Genomic DNA, 12,568 nt, shown 5'->3' on the forward strand with positions numbered 1-12,568 from the left:
TAAACTTAATTGCTGTTGGCTTCATTAAATAAACAACGGGTTTGTGGGTTGTTTTTTTTTTCCCAGTTTCCCCTCCAAACACCGTCCTGTGGTGCACATCTTTGTGTGCTGGACTGAATATTTCTATAGGATAAATTCCTTCAAGGGACATTGCTATATAAAAGATATTCAAAGGCGTTGAGGCCCCCTAACTCTCTCCCTCCTTTCCCATAAGTCTGGGGAGGGGCATCCTGGCCTTGTGGGGGACAAGAGGCTGCTGAGTCACCTCATGTCTGAGAAGGTTGCCAGTGGCTTGTCATTCCTGGCCTCCAATTTCCTGTCCCCTTCTAAAACTGCCAGGGTCATGCTGCTGCCTTCTTATCTGCTGCTCCCGACACCTCCTTACCCCATTATTACAAGGCCAGGGGAAGGTTCCTGGCCTTTTCCTGTCCCCCCCATAAATCCCAGAGCTGCAGGTATTGACGAGAGACATCCCAGATGGGCATCAAATCTCATCCAACCCCAGCTAAGGGCTGCAGGAAATGGCGTTGCTTCCTGGAATCCAGAATTAACCAGCCCCCGATCTACCCACTTAGGATCTTGGCAGTGGAGTGTTGTATGTTAGTTTTTTGACAGATCATTGGCAATTCGTTGTCAATTTCCCCTGAGGCCTGGTGAGTGGAGAGTCAGGCTAGCTTCTGTCTCTTGCCATCTGTCCAAACGAGGCAGCTGGCCCATTAGCCAGAGGAAGCATCCCCCTGTGCCTGTGGAATCCATTTGATTAGTGCTGAAGAGCGTCTGCTAGCAGACTGCCTGGCGGCTGCTAGGAATTCAACCCCCCCCAGCTGGGCCAGCTGCAGGGCAGCTGGAGCCAGGGCCACTGATGGAATGGGAAGCGTTCAGGTGGCAGCATTCATTTCCTGGCCCGGTGCCCTGCCTCCTCCAGTGTGCCAGGCCCCCCGCCCCCATCACTTGGCATTTTAGAACCCAACAGGTCTGTGGTGCATCTGTGGTCCCACCTCCTCATTTTATAGATAAGCCAACTCAGGTGTGGCTTGGGGGCCAGACGTGCCCAGGTTTTCAAGAAGGTGATGGCAGAGCCAGAATTAGAAGCTGGTACCGTCCCTGTGTGGGGCTCCTCTTAAACGTCTCCCTTCTGTCTAGAAGCCAGGATCCCCTGAGTGTTGAGTTCATCGCCCATTAGCTGTGTGTCCTTGGGCAAGTTACTGCCCCTCTCTGAGCCTCGGTTTACTCCTTCATGAAATGGAAAACAGTACCTGCATATCCCTGAGGGCACAGAGGTGGATAGTGTCGCTCTTGTTCTCTTCCTTCCTCACAGGGGAGCCCCGGGGGAGCCGGGGCAGCATGACTGGGGTGATCAATGGGCAGAAATTTGGTACGGCTGTCCTCAACACCAGCGTGCAACAGGAGGCACGTTCTGGGGTCACCACCATCTGCAGCAGCATCAGCCACATCCCTGCGAGTGTGGGTAAGTGGGGGCCAGAGCACCTCCTGTGTCTGGGGACCCTCCGACCTGAGCTGAGTCTGAGTCAAAGTGGATCGAGGTGCAGGCCACCTCCTCTCCACCCCACAGCCCCCAACCAACCAAAATAACTGCATTTAAGATCAGCCCGAGAGTGCGAAATTACCAGTATTATGTGAATGCAGGGTCAGATTGTGACTTTTGAAACCACTGATTGCTATGTGAGGTTTTTTCCCCACTGTTAAGGCTAAGAGCTGCTACCGAAGGGAAGGGGTCACTAGCAAGGAGTAAGGGATGTGGGCTGCAGGGGCCAGAAAAGGGGAAACGTGGAGAATAAAATAAGCTAGAAGGCCCAGAGAACCAAGAAATGTCCACTTTCAAACAGATTCATAAAATAGTGTGTCCTAAGCAAATGGAATGTTCTGGAGAGACGTTACAGACGCTGCTGTAATGGACCCTGCCGTCTCACCCTGCCCAGGGGGTCCTGCATCCCCTCATGGGGGTCCAGAGCAGGGAGAGGGCAGTGTTGACAGGGGCTTTGCTAAGAGCAACCCCTCCAGAGCTGCCCTTGACCACAGACTGTGTGAGCAGTGGGGGGTCAGGGGACTCTGGCTTGCGGGTGGGGGGTCGCTCCGGGCTGGCTGTCGGCAGAGAGGGAGTGAAGTGAGACGCTGCCCAGGTGTAGCTGCTTCTTCCAGCTTCAGGAGCAGGAACCACGGAGAAGCATCTGGCTCCAGGCCGGGCGTGCCTGGCTCTGTTTAGTGGAAGCAGAGGCACAGAGAGGCCGAGACGTTTCTGCTCCCGGGCACAGGGGCCCAGCTGGCTCCTGCGAACGTCAGCCCTCTTGTACCTCTTCTGAGCCAGCAGTGTGGCTGAGAAGCTGGACCGTCCCTGGCCCCAAGCAAACAGCCTTGCCCCTTCCCCAGTCCCAGACCCCCCCTGGCCAGAGAGGAGGGCTGGGCATCGTGGGAAAAGGTCTGAGAATCCGTGTCCAGGGCACTTCTGGGCTCTTTCTTCCAAGTCAGTGGTTTAGAACCATCCTCCCTCTTCCAGGCTCTTCTGGAAGGTGTCTGCAAGTTAGGAGACAGTTGATTTTCTGCTTGGTCCAGCGTGTATGTAGTGATGGTCGATGCAGTCCCATGCTCTGTGGGGACCCGGTAGCCCTCAATATTTATTGAATTCAGTTGAATATTAAAGGCACTTTTTTGTATAAATATATTTTGCTAATTTTCACAACTACTCCACGAAGTAGTTTTTGTCTTCACCGCTTCCCACCTTCTGACCTAATTCCCGGCCCAGGCAATCACGGGCTAGGCCTGGGTCGGGAGGCAAAGGGCTGAGCTCTCCTGGGGGCAGTAGGGAGCTGCAGAGAGATCTTGGGCAGGAGAGCGGCTGCCCTCGGGGTCTGGCTCTAACCCAGCCTCTGTGTCCACCTCGTCCAGGGCCTCTGATGCGGGTGCTTGTGGTCGCCATCGCCCCCATCTACTGGGCTCTGGCCAGAGAGAGTGGAGATGCCCTGAACGGCCACTCCCTGACGGGCGGCCGCTTCCAGCAGGAGTCGCATGTGGAGTTTGCCACAGGTGAGGGGGGTCTCCCCGAGGTGGGCCAGGTGGGGCTGAGATCTGAGCCCAGGGCCTCTCCCCCGAGGTGACTCCAGGCTGGGTGGGGATGGATTGCAGGGGAGCTGCTCACAATGACCCAGGTGGCCCGGGGCCTGGATCCCGATGGCTTCCTACTCCTCGACGTGGTGGTCAATGGCATCGTCCCCGAGAGCCTGGTGGACGCAGATCTGCAAGTGCAGGTGGGGGGAGAGCCCTGGGGTGTGCAGATGGGGCGCGCGAGAGAGAGTGGCATGTCCTGCCCCAGCCCTCCCCGAACAGCCGGGCCCACTTTCCTTCCTGACTCCCCAGCAGGGTCTGGGGCGTGGCCTGGCTGGGCCCAGGGGAGGAATAACCCCACGGCAGGAGGGCGCTCTGACCCAGCTTCACAGACAGCTCGAGGGTGCCCAGCTGGTTGGAAGAAGAGCTGAAAGGCCCACCAGCCCCACACCCCAGCATCCCCACTGGGGGCAGAGGGTTCTTCGCCCCTTGGAAGTCGACGTCGTGATGTCCTCCCCGCCGGCCTCTTGCAGGACTTCCAGGAGCAGTACGTGCAGACGGGGCCCGGCCGGCTCTTTGTGGGCTCCACGCAGAGCTTCCTGCAGGACGGCCTCCTGTCGTTCCTGCGCGGCAACCACAGCATCCGGTACGACGCGGCCCAGGGCCCCCAGCCCCAGCTGGTGCAGCACCTGCGGGCCTCCGCTGTCAGCTCGGCCTTCGACCCCGAGGCCAAGGCCCTGCGCTTCCAGCTCTCCACGGCCCTGCAAGCTGGTGAGGACCCCGTGCCCTCTCCACCCCCCCATTGCCCCAGCCAGATCCTGCCAGGGCCCCCACAAGGGCCTGGGCTCTCTATCCCCGGGCGCCTTGGGCACTGGGGCCCTCGTGTCCTCAGGGTCTGTCCCCTTTGCCTAGCAGAAGAGAATGAAGTCGGCTGCCCAGAGGGCTTTGAGCTGGACACCCAGGGAGAGTTTTGCGTGGGTGAGCACGCCTCCCCACCCCGGCGGGGACGAGGGAGGCCTCAGCCTGGGAGGGACGGAGGGCTGGACGGCCCGTGAGCGCAGACCACCGGACCACTCCCCACCCCGCAGACAGGGACGAGTGCTCGGGCAGTCCCAGCCCCTGCGCCCACTCCTGCCGCAACGTGCCCGGCCGCTTCTCTTGCTCCTGCCCAGCTGGCTTCACCCTGGCCGGGGACGAAAGGACCTGCAGAGGTGAGTGGGCCCCAGGTGGAGAGGCTCGTCTTGGACGCGGCCCAGGTGTGCTCAGGGAGATTCCGGGGCTGGGACCCTGGCCAGGGGGCATATCCCTCAGGGCACGTGAACCTAGGGGTTCCCATGCCCTGTTCCCACTGAGAACTTCTTACTTTGAGGGCCACAGAGGGGAGAGGCTCAAGTACCGGGGGCGATGGGGATCTCTAAAGACACGCACGTGGCCGCCACGTGCTCGCGGCACGCACACCCGCTGAGCCTGGACACGGCCTCAGCAGCTTTCCCAGCCCTCAGCGGGCATTTCCAGTCCACCGGGCTTGGAAGTGAGCTGATGCCCATCTGGCCTGCCTGCCCTGCTTGTCCCCATAGTGAAGTTGCTGGATGATGAATCTGACCCTGAGACGCTGTCTGGACTCTGATCCCACACCTGTGTCCCTCCCTCCCACCCGCGGGGCCTGGTGTGGCCAAGTCTCTTCGGGGCACCCAAAGGGCATTATCGCAGCCCCATGTCAGATGCTCCAGGCCAGGGCCTCTGGGCCCCACAGGGGAGGCTCTTGTGTCTGGGGGTGCCGAGATGATGGACAGAGCTAGCAGGAGGGGTGGGGACCTTCCTGCCAGGGGCTTCTGGGCCTAAGGACCAAGGCTGTGTGGGTAGGCTGGGCCCGGGGACGAGTGTTCCTGCAGCCCCTGCCCCCGTCCCCCCCCCAGATGTGGACGAGTGCGCTTGGGAGCCCGACCCTTGCCGCGAGGGACGGCGCTGCGTGAACCTGCTGGGGTCCTACCGCTGCCTCCCTAACTGCGGGCCCGGCTTCCGGGTGGCCACTGATGGAGCCGGCTGTGAAGGTGACAGGGGCAGGGTGCCGGGCTGTCCCGACTCCCGGGGACCCAGTGGTTGCCAGGGTTCAGCAGAGGGCATGCTGTGTGTCACTGGGACGCTGGGCCTTCAGGGAAACTGGAACTCTCTTGGCAGAAGGAGTCGAGTGAGGCCGGGGAGAAAGCCTGAGCTGGGCTCAGGAGGTCTGAGTCCTGACCCAGCCTGGCTGCTGGTGACTCGAGTCCCTTTGGCAAGTGTCTTTTCCTTTCTGGGTCTCAGGCTTCTCATCTGTCTGATGAAGGGGGACCAGGTCAGGGATGGCACATGTGTGCTACAGCTACTGCCACTTCCCCTCTTTCCCCTCGTGGGTCACGGTCCAGCCCACAGACAGCCTCTGAATCCTTCTTAACACAGCTTCTCCAGCTACAGCGGCTACTAGGAATCAGTGGCAGTGGGCCTTTGAGACAAAACCTAGGTGCCACCCCTGGATGGGTGACCTCTAGGGTCCTTCCTGTTCTAGAATTCTAGGCTTTCATGACTGTGGGTCCTCCTGGTTTCCCCAAGAGAGGCCGTCAGTGGAGGGGGAGAGCGAGGTAAACTTGGACTCAGAAGAGGCAGTCATCCCACTATTTCATCCCATTTCATCCCATTTCTAGGGCTGCTCCTGCCTTCCTCCCGCCCTCCCTTCCTTTCTTCTCACCAGTGTTTGAGCCCGGCCCATAGACCAGGGTCCTAAGCCCTTCAGGTGCATATGGTCCAGTTTTCTCCCCATGATCCCATGAAGGAGTCCTATCGTGACCCCTTTTTACAGATGCGGAAACTGAGGCTCAGAGAGGGACAGTTACTGGCTCAAGGATCAGGAGACATGGCAGAGCTGAGTCCAAACCCAGGACTCTGCCTCCAAAGCCCACCTTTTAAGCCCCTTCCTTCTTTTGGACCCAGAACCTTCTTACCCTCCAAAGCTGGTATAATTAGGAAGGGTGGTGGCAAACGCTGGCAGTCCTCCTGGTGGCACTGAAGTTGGAGATGGGGACGCAGATGAGGCCCAGATGCGGAGACGCGTGGTATGTCCTAGGGGGAGGGACTGTGGGCTCAGCACCCCCCCGCCCTCTCCCCTGCCTTTCCAGATGTGGACGAGTGTCTGGAGCAGACGGACGAGTGTCACTACAGCCAGATCTGTGAGAACACCCCAGGCGGGCACCGCTGCGGCTGCCCCAGGGGTTACCGGGCCCAGGGCCCCGGCCTGCCCTGCCTAGGTATGGGGAGAGCCACGCCCTCCCTGGGACCCTGGTCAGCACCCACAGCTCACGGGCAGGGATCGGTTATGACGGGTGGCACTGAGTCCTGTGAATAGAACAGCAGCCGACAGCGATTGCGTGCCCAGCACATGCCTGATCCGTGCTTTGCCTGCTGTTCCCACCGAAACCTCACCCCCTGCCCGGCCAGGTCACCTTCCCTGGGAGCCCAGGAGGAGGAGGCGGGTGGAGAGAAGCGGGTGGGTCTCAGAGAGGCTTTGCAGGTGGAATGGACCTCACCAGGAGGCTGAAGGGAGGGGTGCTGAGGGACACTGGGGTCCGGAGCCCAGAGCTGGGGGCGGTGGGGGGTCCCCTCTGAGCAGTAGAGGCTGGAGAGGGAGAGGAGGCTGGGGGTGGTCCAGGAGAGGGAGGGCTTGGGGGCAGGCCTGTGTGCACGGGTGAGGCAGCTGGATTCTGGGGAGGGCCGGAGAGCAGCAGAGGCGGCTGGAGCCCGGTGGAGCGGCTGCAGCGCGCCCTGAGCCACCTTGGCACCCTGCCTGGCTCTGCTCCTCTCCAGATATCAACGAGTGCCGGCAGCTGCCCCGGAGCTGTGCCCACCAGTGCTTCAACCTCCAGGGCAGCTACCGCTGCCTGTGCCCGCCCGGCCAGACCCTCCTCCGAGACGGCAAGACTTGCGCCCCGCTGGAGCGCAGCGGACCAAACGTGACCACCGTCAGCCACCGGGACCCCTTGGTGGCCTGGCTGCGTCCCCGCGCCCCCATCCCCGCTGGGTCCTACCACGCCTGGGTCTCCCTCCAACCGGGCCCCAGAGCCCTGAGCACGGGCCGGGCCTGGTGCCCTCCTGGCTTCATCCGGCAGAACGGCGTCTGCACGGGTAAGACCGAGCCCCAGCCGTGCCCACCGGGGACACACCCCGCTATGTTGTCTCAGGCTCCTGGGCTGGGCGTGTGGGTACCACACCCGTGTTCAGAAACCCAGGGTTCACAGGCAAGCGGGGTAGGCGGTGCAGGCAGATGGAAGCCTCCTTGCTACAAGGTTTCTTGGAGTCCTGGCTGTGCTCATCGGCGAGGGGCTTCCACAGCGGATGGAGTCCTTTCCAAACCGTTTGACTTCAGAACACTTTACCCAGAGGGAGGGCAGATGTTCCCAGGAACCCACTTTGAGAACATGCCTCTTGGTGTGCAGAGGTGAAGTAGTCAGGCAGGGAAGGAGTATGTTCCAGGTTGACATGAGAATGTGAACAGGGACCGGGGGTTGCTACAGGGGCAGGGGGTCTCGAGGAGAGTCCCTGGGCCCTGCGGAGACTGGCGCCGGGCTGCAGAGGTGCGAAGGGGGAGGGTAGCCTGGAGGGCGGATGTGCTTCAGCGTTGCCACGTGGGCAGAGGGTGTCCTGGAAGCGCTGTCTCCACCCCCCATGCCTTGGTGCGCATCAAGTCCAGGGAGTCTCCTAACCTCGCAATCCAGGGTTGGGTGGGGCAGGGCAGGGAGAAGGCCGGGTGCCTAAGGCAGGGACTTCCCTGGCTTGTCCCGAGCCCTGCGGTTAGTCGTGTGGCCACCTGGGCGTCTGTGACTCAGTGTTTCTCTGTCCCCATCCCCCCACCCCGCCCCCATGCCCCGGGCCAGACCTGGACGAGTGCCGGGTGAGGAACCTGTGCCAGCATGCCTGCCGCAACACCGAGGGCAGCTACCAGTGCCTCTGCCCCGCTGGCTACCGCCTCCTCCCCAGCGGGAAGAACTGCCAGGGTGAGCAGGAAGGGGCTTCTCTCACCCGGTCTGCTCTCTCCAGCCCCTTCCCAACCATCTCATGTGAGGGAGGGGCAGGGAGGGGGTAAATGCCACCCCCAGGTGGCCAGAGCCAGGCCGGGACCCACACTCCAAGCAGGAGCTAAGAAACTGCATGGGCAGCTCTGAAAACAGCCCTGGGGGTCGGCTGCTGCTCTGCTGTGTGTCACTGGGCAACTCACTTCACCTCTCTGTGCCTCAGTCTCCTGGTGAGATGGGGCTAACAGAGGCCTCCGCTAAATGTTGGGGAGAGACGTGTGGAGGCCGGGCACAGAGCCGGTGCTCGCAGCAAGGCAGCTGCTGCTGGGAGTAGCAGGGAAGTCCTCCAACTCCCAGGCCAGTGTATTTTCCCTAACTAAGGTGCTCTGGGGTCCGGCCAGCCATGCTGCTTCTTCCCTGTAAAGCGGGAATCATGTCTGCCTTGCCAGTCTCCATCCCCCCCCCTCTGTCACGGGGGTCAGTGACTGTCCTCTGAGAGAGTGGGGCTCCTCCAGGGGGCAGAGAAGGATCACGGGCAGTGGTTCCTCTGGGTCCGAGGGCAGCCCTCATCTCCCCCAGCCTCTCCACCCCAGCTGTAGCCTTAGGAGGCCCCCAGAGTGCCCACCTGGGGAAATGGGGAGGTGCTAGGAGACTGCCGCCTGGGCTATCATGGGTCAGGCTGGCTGGGGACCAGGGAAGGGGCCGTGCACCTCGCTGCCCTCGGAAGGCATCTCTCTGCCACTTAACCCTCCCCCCACGCCTTCCCTGGCTCCTTCTTGGGCCCCTCCCCCTTTGCTCCATCTTTTTACCCCCCATCTCTTCACCTACTTCCCTGCCCAGACATCGACGAGTGTCAGGAGGACGGCATCGAGTGCGGGCCCAGCCAGATATGCTTCAACACCCGCGGCAGCTACCAGTGTGTGAACACGCCGTGTCCTGCCACCTTCCGGCAGGGCTCCAGCCCTGGGTAAGGGCTGAGTTGGCAAGGGGGCGAATGGGGAGGATTCCCTGCCAGGATCTGGGCAGCCGACACTCTGGCTCCTGTATAGCCAGGAGGAGGAAGGAGGGCCTCCAGGAAGGCCCTGCCTCGGGCAGAGACCCTCTTAGGGTCAGTGGGTCAACCCTGCCAGGACTCCTGGGTGGGGCCCCTGAGCTCACGGGGCAGTGTGCCCTCAAGCACTTTCCTGCAGCCACTTGGGGTGTGAGCTCACCTGGACAGTATCATTCCCTGCACAGTGATGCTTGGGCCATGCATGGAGCACAGGGGGCTGGGAGACGCCAGAGTCGGGAGAGAACTGGAGGGAGGGGTGCTGGGAGATGGACACACAGGGACACACGGGAACACATGCATACATTCAGGAAACTCTGGACACAGGAACACACGTGCAGGTGCATACACCCCACCCAGAATCCCACACAAAACCCCAGGGCTCAGACACGCACAGCTACACAAACACAAAATACATTTCTCTCACTATGGCTACAGACACTCCCAAACGCGCACAGACGTGGGGACGGGCCTTGGCTGGCGCCAACCGGCTGCAGCTGTTAGGGGAAGGAACCTGGGGTGGCGACTTGCCCCGGACTCTACTAACCAGGAAGCCTAGGCTGAGGTGGGGGGAAAGAGGGAGTGGGCGCCCTTGGCAAGGCTGAGCACGAGTCTTTGAGCACAACCCCACCCCCCCAAATCCAGACCCCGTGACAGCTCTGGGGCTCCGGGGGACATGGAGGGCTGTAAATTTTATCACCTATGGGGGGGACCTGCTCAGATGGGAAAGGGCACGTCTCTGGCTTCCTGGGGCCTCAGTGTGCCGCTCTCTAAAATGGGCTAACAGTGGCGCTTGTAGAGAGGCACAGGGCGCGTGGGGTGGGGGGTCGGCGCATGGTTGAACTGCGGGGGTCGGGGGTGAGATCCGCTTTATGCGACCGGGCACACTCAGATGGCAACCCAGAGTCCGTCGGTCTGCCCCGCCCGCAGGACGTGCTTCCGGCGCTGCTCGCAGGACTGCAGCGCGGGCGGCCCCTCCACGCTGCAGTACAAGTTGCTGCCGCTGCCCCTGGGCGTGCGCGCCCTCCAAGAAGTGGCCCGCCTGGCCGCCCTCTCCGAGGCCGGCGTCCCCGCCAACAGCACGGAGCTCAGCGTGCTCGAGTCCGACCCGCGCAGCCCCTTCGCCCTGCGCCCGCTGCGCGCCGGCCGCGGCGCGGTCTACACCCGCCGCGCGCTCACCCGCGCGGGCCTCTACCGGCTCACCGTGCGCGCCGCGGCGCCGCGCCACCAAAGCGTCTTCGTCTTGCTCATCGCCGTGTCCCCCTACCCCTACTGAGGGTCGCGGTCGTGGGCAGCGGCTCTGGGGCCAGCGACCTCCGGGGATGGGGGGGTGGAGAGGCCCCGGCCGCACCGCCCGGGTGGCCCTTGCCCACGCCACCTGCTGTGGCAAGCGACGTCATCTTCTCCCGTCCCCGTGCGTCAGCGAGATCTGCAGCAAACACGACCCTGCGCGCAGCCTTGACCCTGGGACAGCGAGAACCCGAGCTCCCCCTAGTCCCCCGCGCCCCCCCCGTGGGGGTGGAGCCCGGCAGGCAGGTGACAAAGGCTGCCCTTAGGTGGCAAAGGGCAAAGGGTTGGGGTGAAGCCTGACCAGCTTCTCCAGGCTTGCCCCAAGCCCCAGGGGAACCTGGCCCGGGACACAGGGCACCAAGACACCCGAGGGGAGGGGCAGACCCTACCCTGTGGGGACGGCGGCAGTTGTCACCCGCCCATACCTGGCACTGTCATCCTGACCCGGTGTGTGTATGTATACTATAAAAACGTTTGCTTTTACCAATTCGATTTCTTGATCCAGTTATCTTGCTTTGGTAAGGAGGGGCTTTGACTGGGAGGGAGACCACCACCCTTCTGGTCCAGGAGCACCAGAGGAGTCGTCCAGGAGCCTCTGCTCTTTATTCGTAGGACGGCTCTGGCACCTTTCTGGACTCAGTTCACTCATCCAAAAATATGAAAATACGACAGTGTCCCCACCCCCAGGGCTGTGGGGAGAATTAAATGAGAAGGAAATTGATCACACAGACAGCAGCTATCCATGGTAGCGAAAAGTAATGCTTAATTAAGAATAAGTCCTAATTATATTTAATGAATTAATTAAATTTCATCATTCCGTCATCCACCAAAGATTCATTAGGTCCTGCTTATGTGCCAGGCAGTGAACGTAAAAATCCCTGTGCTTGTGAACTTACGTTCTTCGAGGCGAAGGGTTTATAAACAGCAAGGAAATGAAGAGTGAAATGTGTACTCGTCCGTCAGCGAGGGTGCTGGGGAGAAAACCTAAGCTGGGAAGTACGGGTTAGGGGGCAGTTTTTAATAGGCCGCCAGCGTGGGCCTCACTGAGAAGGCGGCATCGGAGCAGAGACCTGAGGAAGGTGAGGGAGACAGCCGTGCAGACATCTGCGGGAAGGGTGTTTTGGCAGAGGGAACAGCAAATACCAGGGCCTTCTGGCAGGAGGATGCTCTGGGGTGGTGGTCTGGCAAGGAGGTGTTGGGGGGGGTAGCTGGAGCTGGGGGTCGGTGGGGGGAAGGAAGAGGGAGGTGTGATTAGAAAGGTAAGCAGGGTGGGGCAGATCCTGGGAGCCTCTGGGCCTGTGTAGGGCTCTTGGCTTTGACAGGGGGAGCTGGGGAGGGACACGATTAGAATGTCTATTTATGTATTGACCTGTCTCCAGTGTGCTGGGACAGGACTCCTGAGAAGCCCAGCGCTGCTTTTCCTCCCACTGCCCGCCGACCCTGTCCCTGCCCTCCTGCCTGGGCTGCCTGCAGCCCCTGCCAGCTGTCCCTCAACACAGTCTCTGGCAGAAGGAGGCTGTCTGTCTTGCACGTGGTTCTGGAGAGGAGGGATCCTTTCTTCCGGCTGTCTTTGGTCAGTGTAACTCTGTCACCTACCCCTTAGCATCCCCGTCTCTCATCTGGGCAACAAGGAAAGCTGAGTTATCCCACTAAGGTATGAATGACCATCAGACTTCATAAACGGAGCCTTCCAGCAATGCTGGGGTGAACAGAGAAGGAATCTCTGTGTGCATTTTACAGATGGAGAAAAGGACGCCCAGAGGGAACATGGCCCAGTCACTTGCTTCATAGGTGACCGGTTAATGGTTAGACGGGGACTCCTGACTCCCACCAACAGCCCCAACTGAATCTTCCCCAGGGCACTCCCACTTTCAAAGTTGGTTTCTTTTGAATCAGAGGTCTGCAAACATCTTCTGTAAAGGCAGATAGTGAATCTTTTTGGCTTTGGGGAACATATTAAGCTACTCCCCTGGCCGTTGCAGGGCAAAAGCGGCCACAGCAAACACACAGAGGAGGAGTGTGGCTAAGTTCCAGTAACACTTTGTGGGCTCTAACTTCGAATTCATGTCATTTTCATGTGTCGTGGAAGTCTTTTTTGATTTTTTTTCAACCATTTACAAATGCAAAAACC

The 12,568-nt window shown here is 60.7% G+C and overlaps 1 protein-coding gene across 1 annotated transcript in view; it reads left to right on the forward strand.

Annotated features, from left to right (window-relative positions):
- HMCN2 (hemicentin 2) overlaps positions 1-10,844 on the forward strand; it is a 149,775-nt gene extending 138,931 nt beyond the window's left edge. Inside the window, exons 87-98 of the mRNA XM_079927125.1 lie at positions 1,319-1,468; positions 2,905-3,042; positions 3,142-3,263; positions 3,594-3,831; positions 3,976-4,038; positions 4,149-4,271; positions 4,977-5,111; positions 6,210-6,338; positions 6,895-7,212; positions 7,962-8,081; positions 8,940-9,066; positions 10,078-10,844. Of these exons, the coding sequence (XP_079783251.1) occupies positions 1,319-1,468; positions 2,905-3,042; positions 3,142-3,263; positions 3,594-3,831; positions 3,976-4,038; positions 4,149-4,271; positions 4,977-5,111; positions 6,210-6,338; positions 6,895-7,212; positions 7,962-8,081; positions 8,940-9,066; positions 10,078-10,423 (2,009 nt within the window). The 3' untranslated portion in view covers positions 10,424-10,844. The remainder of the gene's footprint in view (positions 1-1,318; positions 1,469-2,904; positions 3,043-3,141; positions 3,264-3,593; positions 3,832-3,975; positions 4,039-4,148; positions 4,272-4,976; positions 5,112-6,209; positions 6,339-6,894; positions 7,213-7,961; positions 8,082-8,939; positions 9,067-10,077) is intronic.
- The last annotated feature ends 1,724 nt before the right edge of the window (positions 10,845-12,568 follow it).

This window comes from Stenella coeruleoalba (genome assembly GCF_951394435.1).
Source record: "Stenella coeruleoalba genome assembly, chromosome: 7".
Lineage (NCBI taxonomy): Eukaryota > Metazoa > Chordata > Mammalia > Artiodactyla > Delphinidae > Stenella > Stenella coeruleoalba.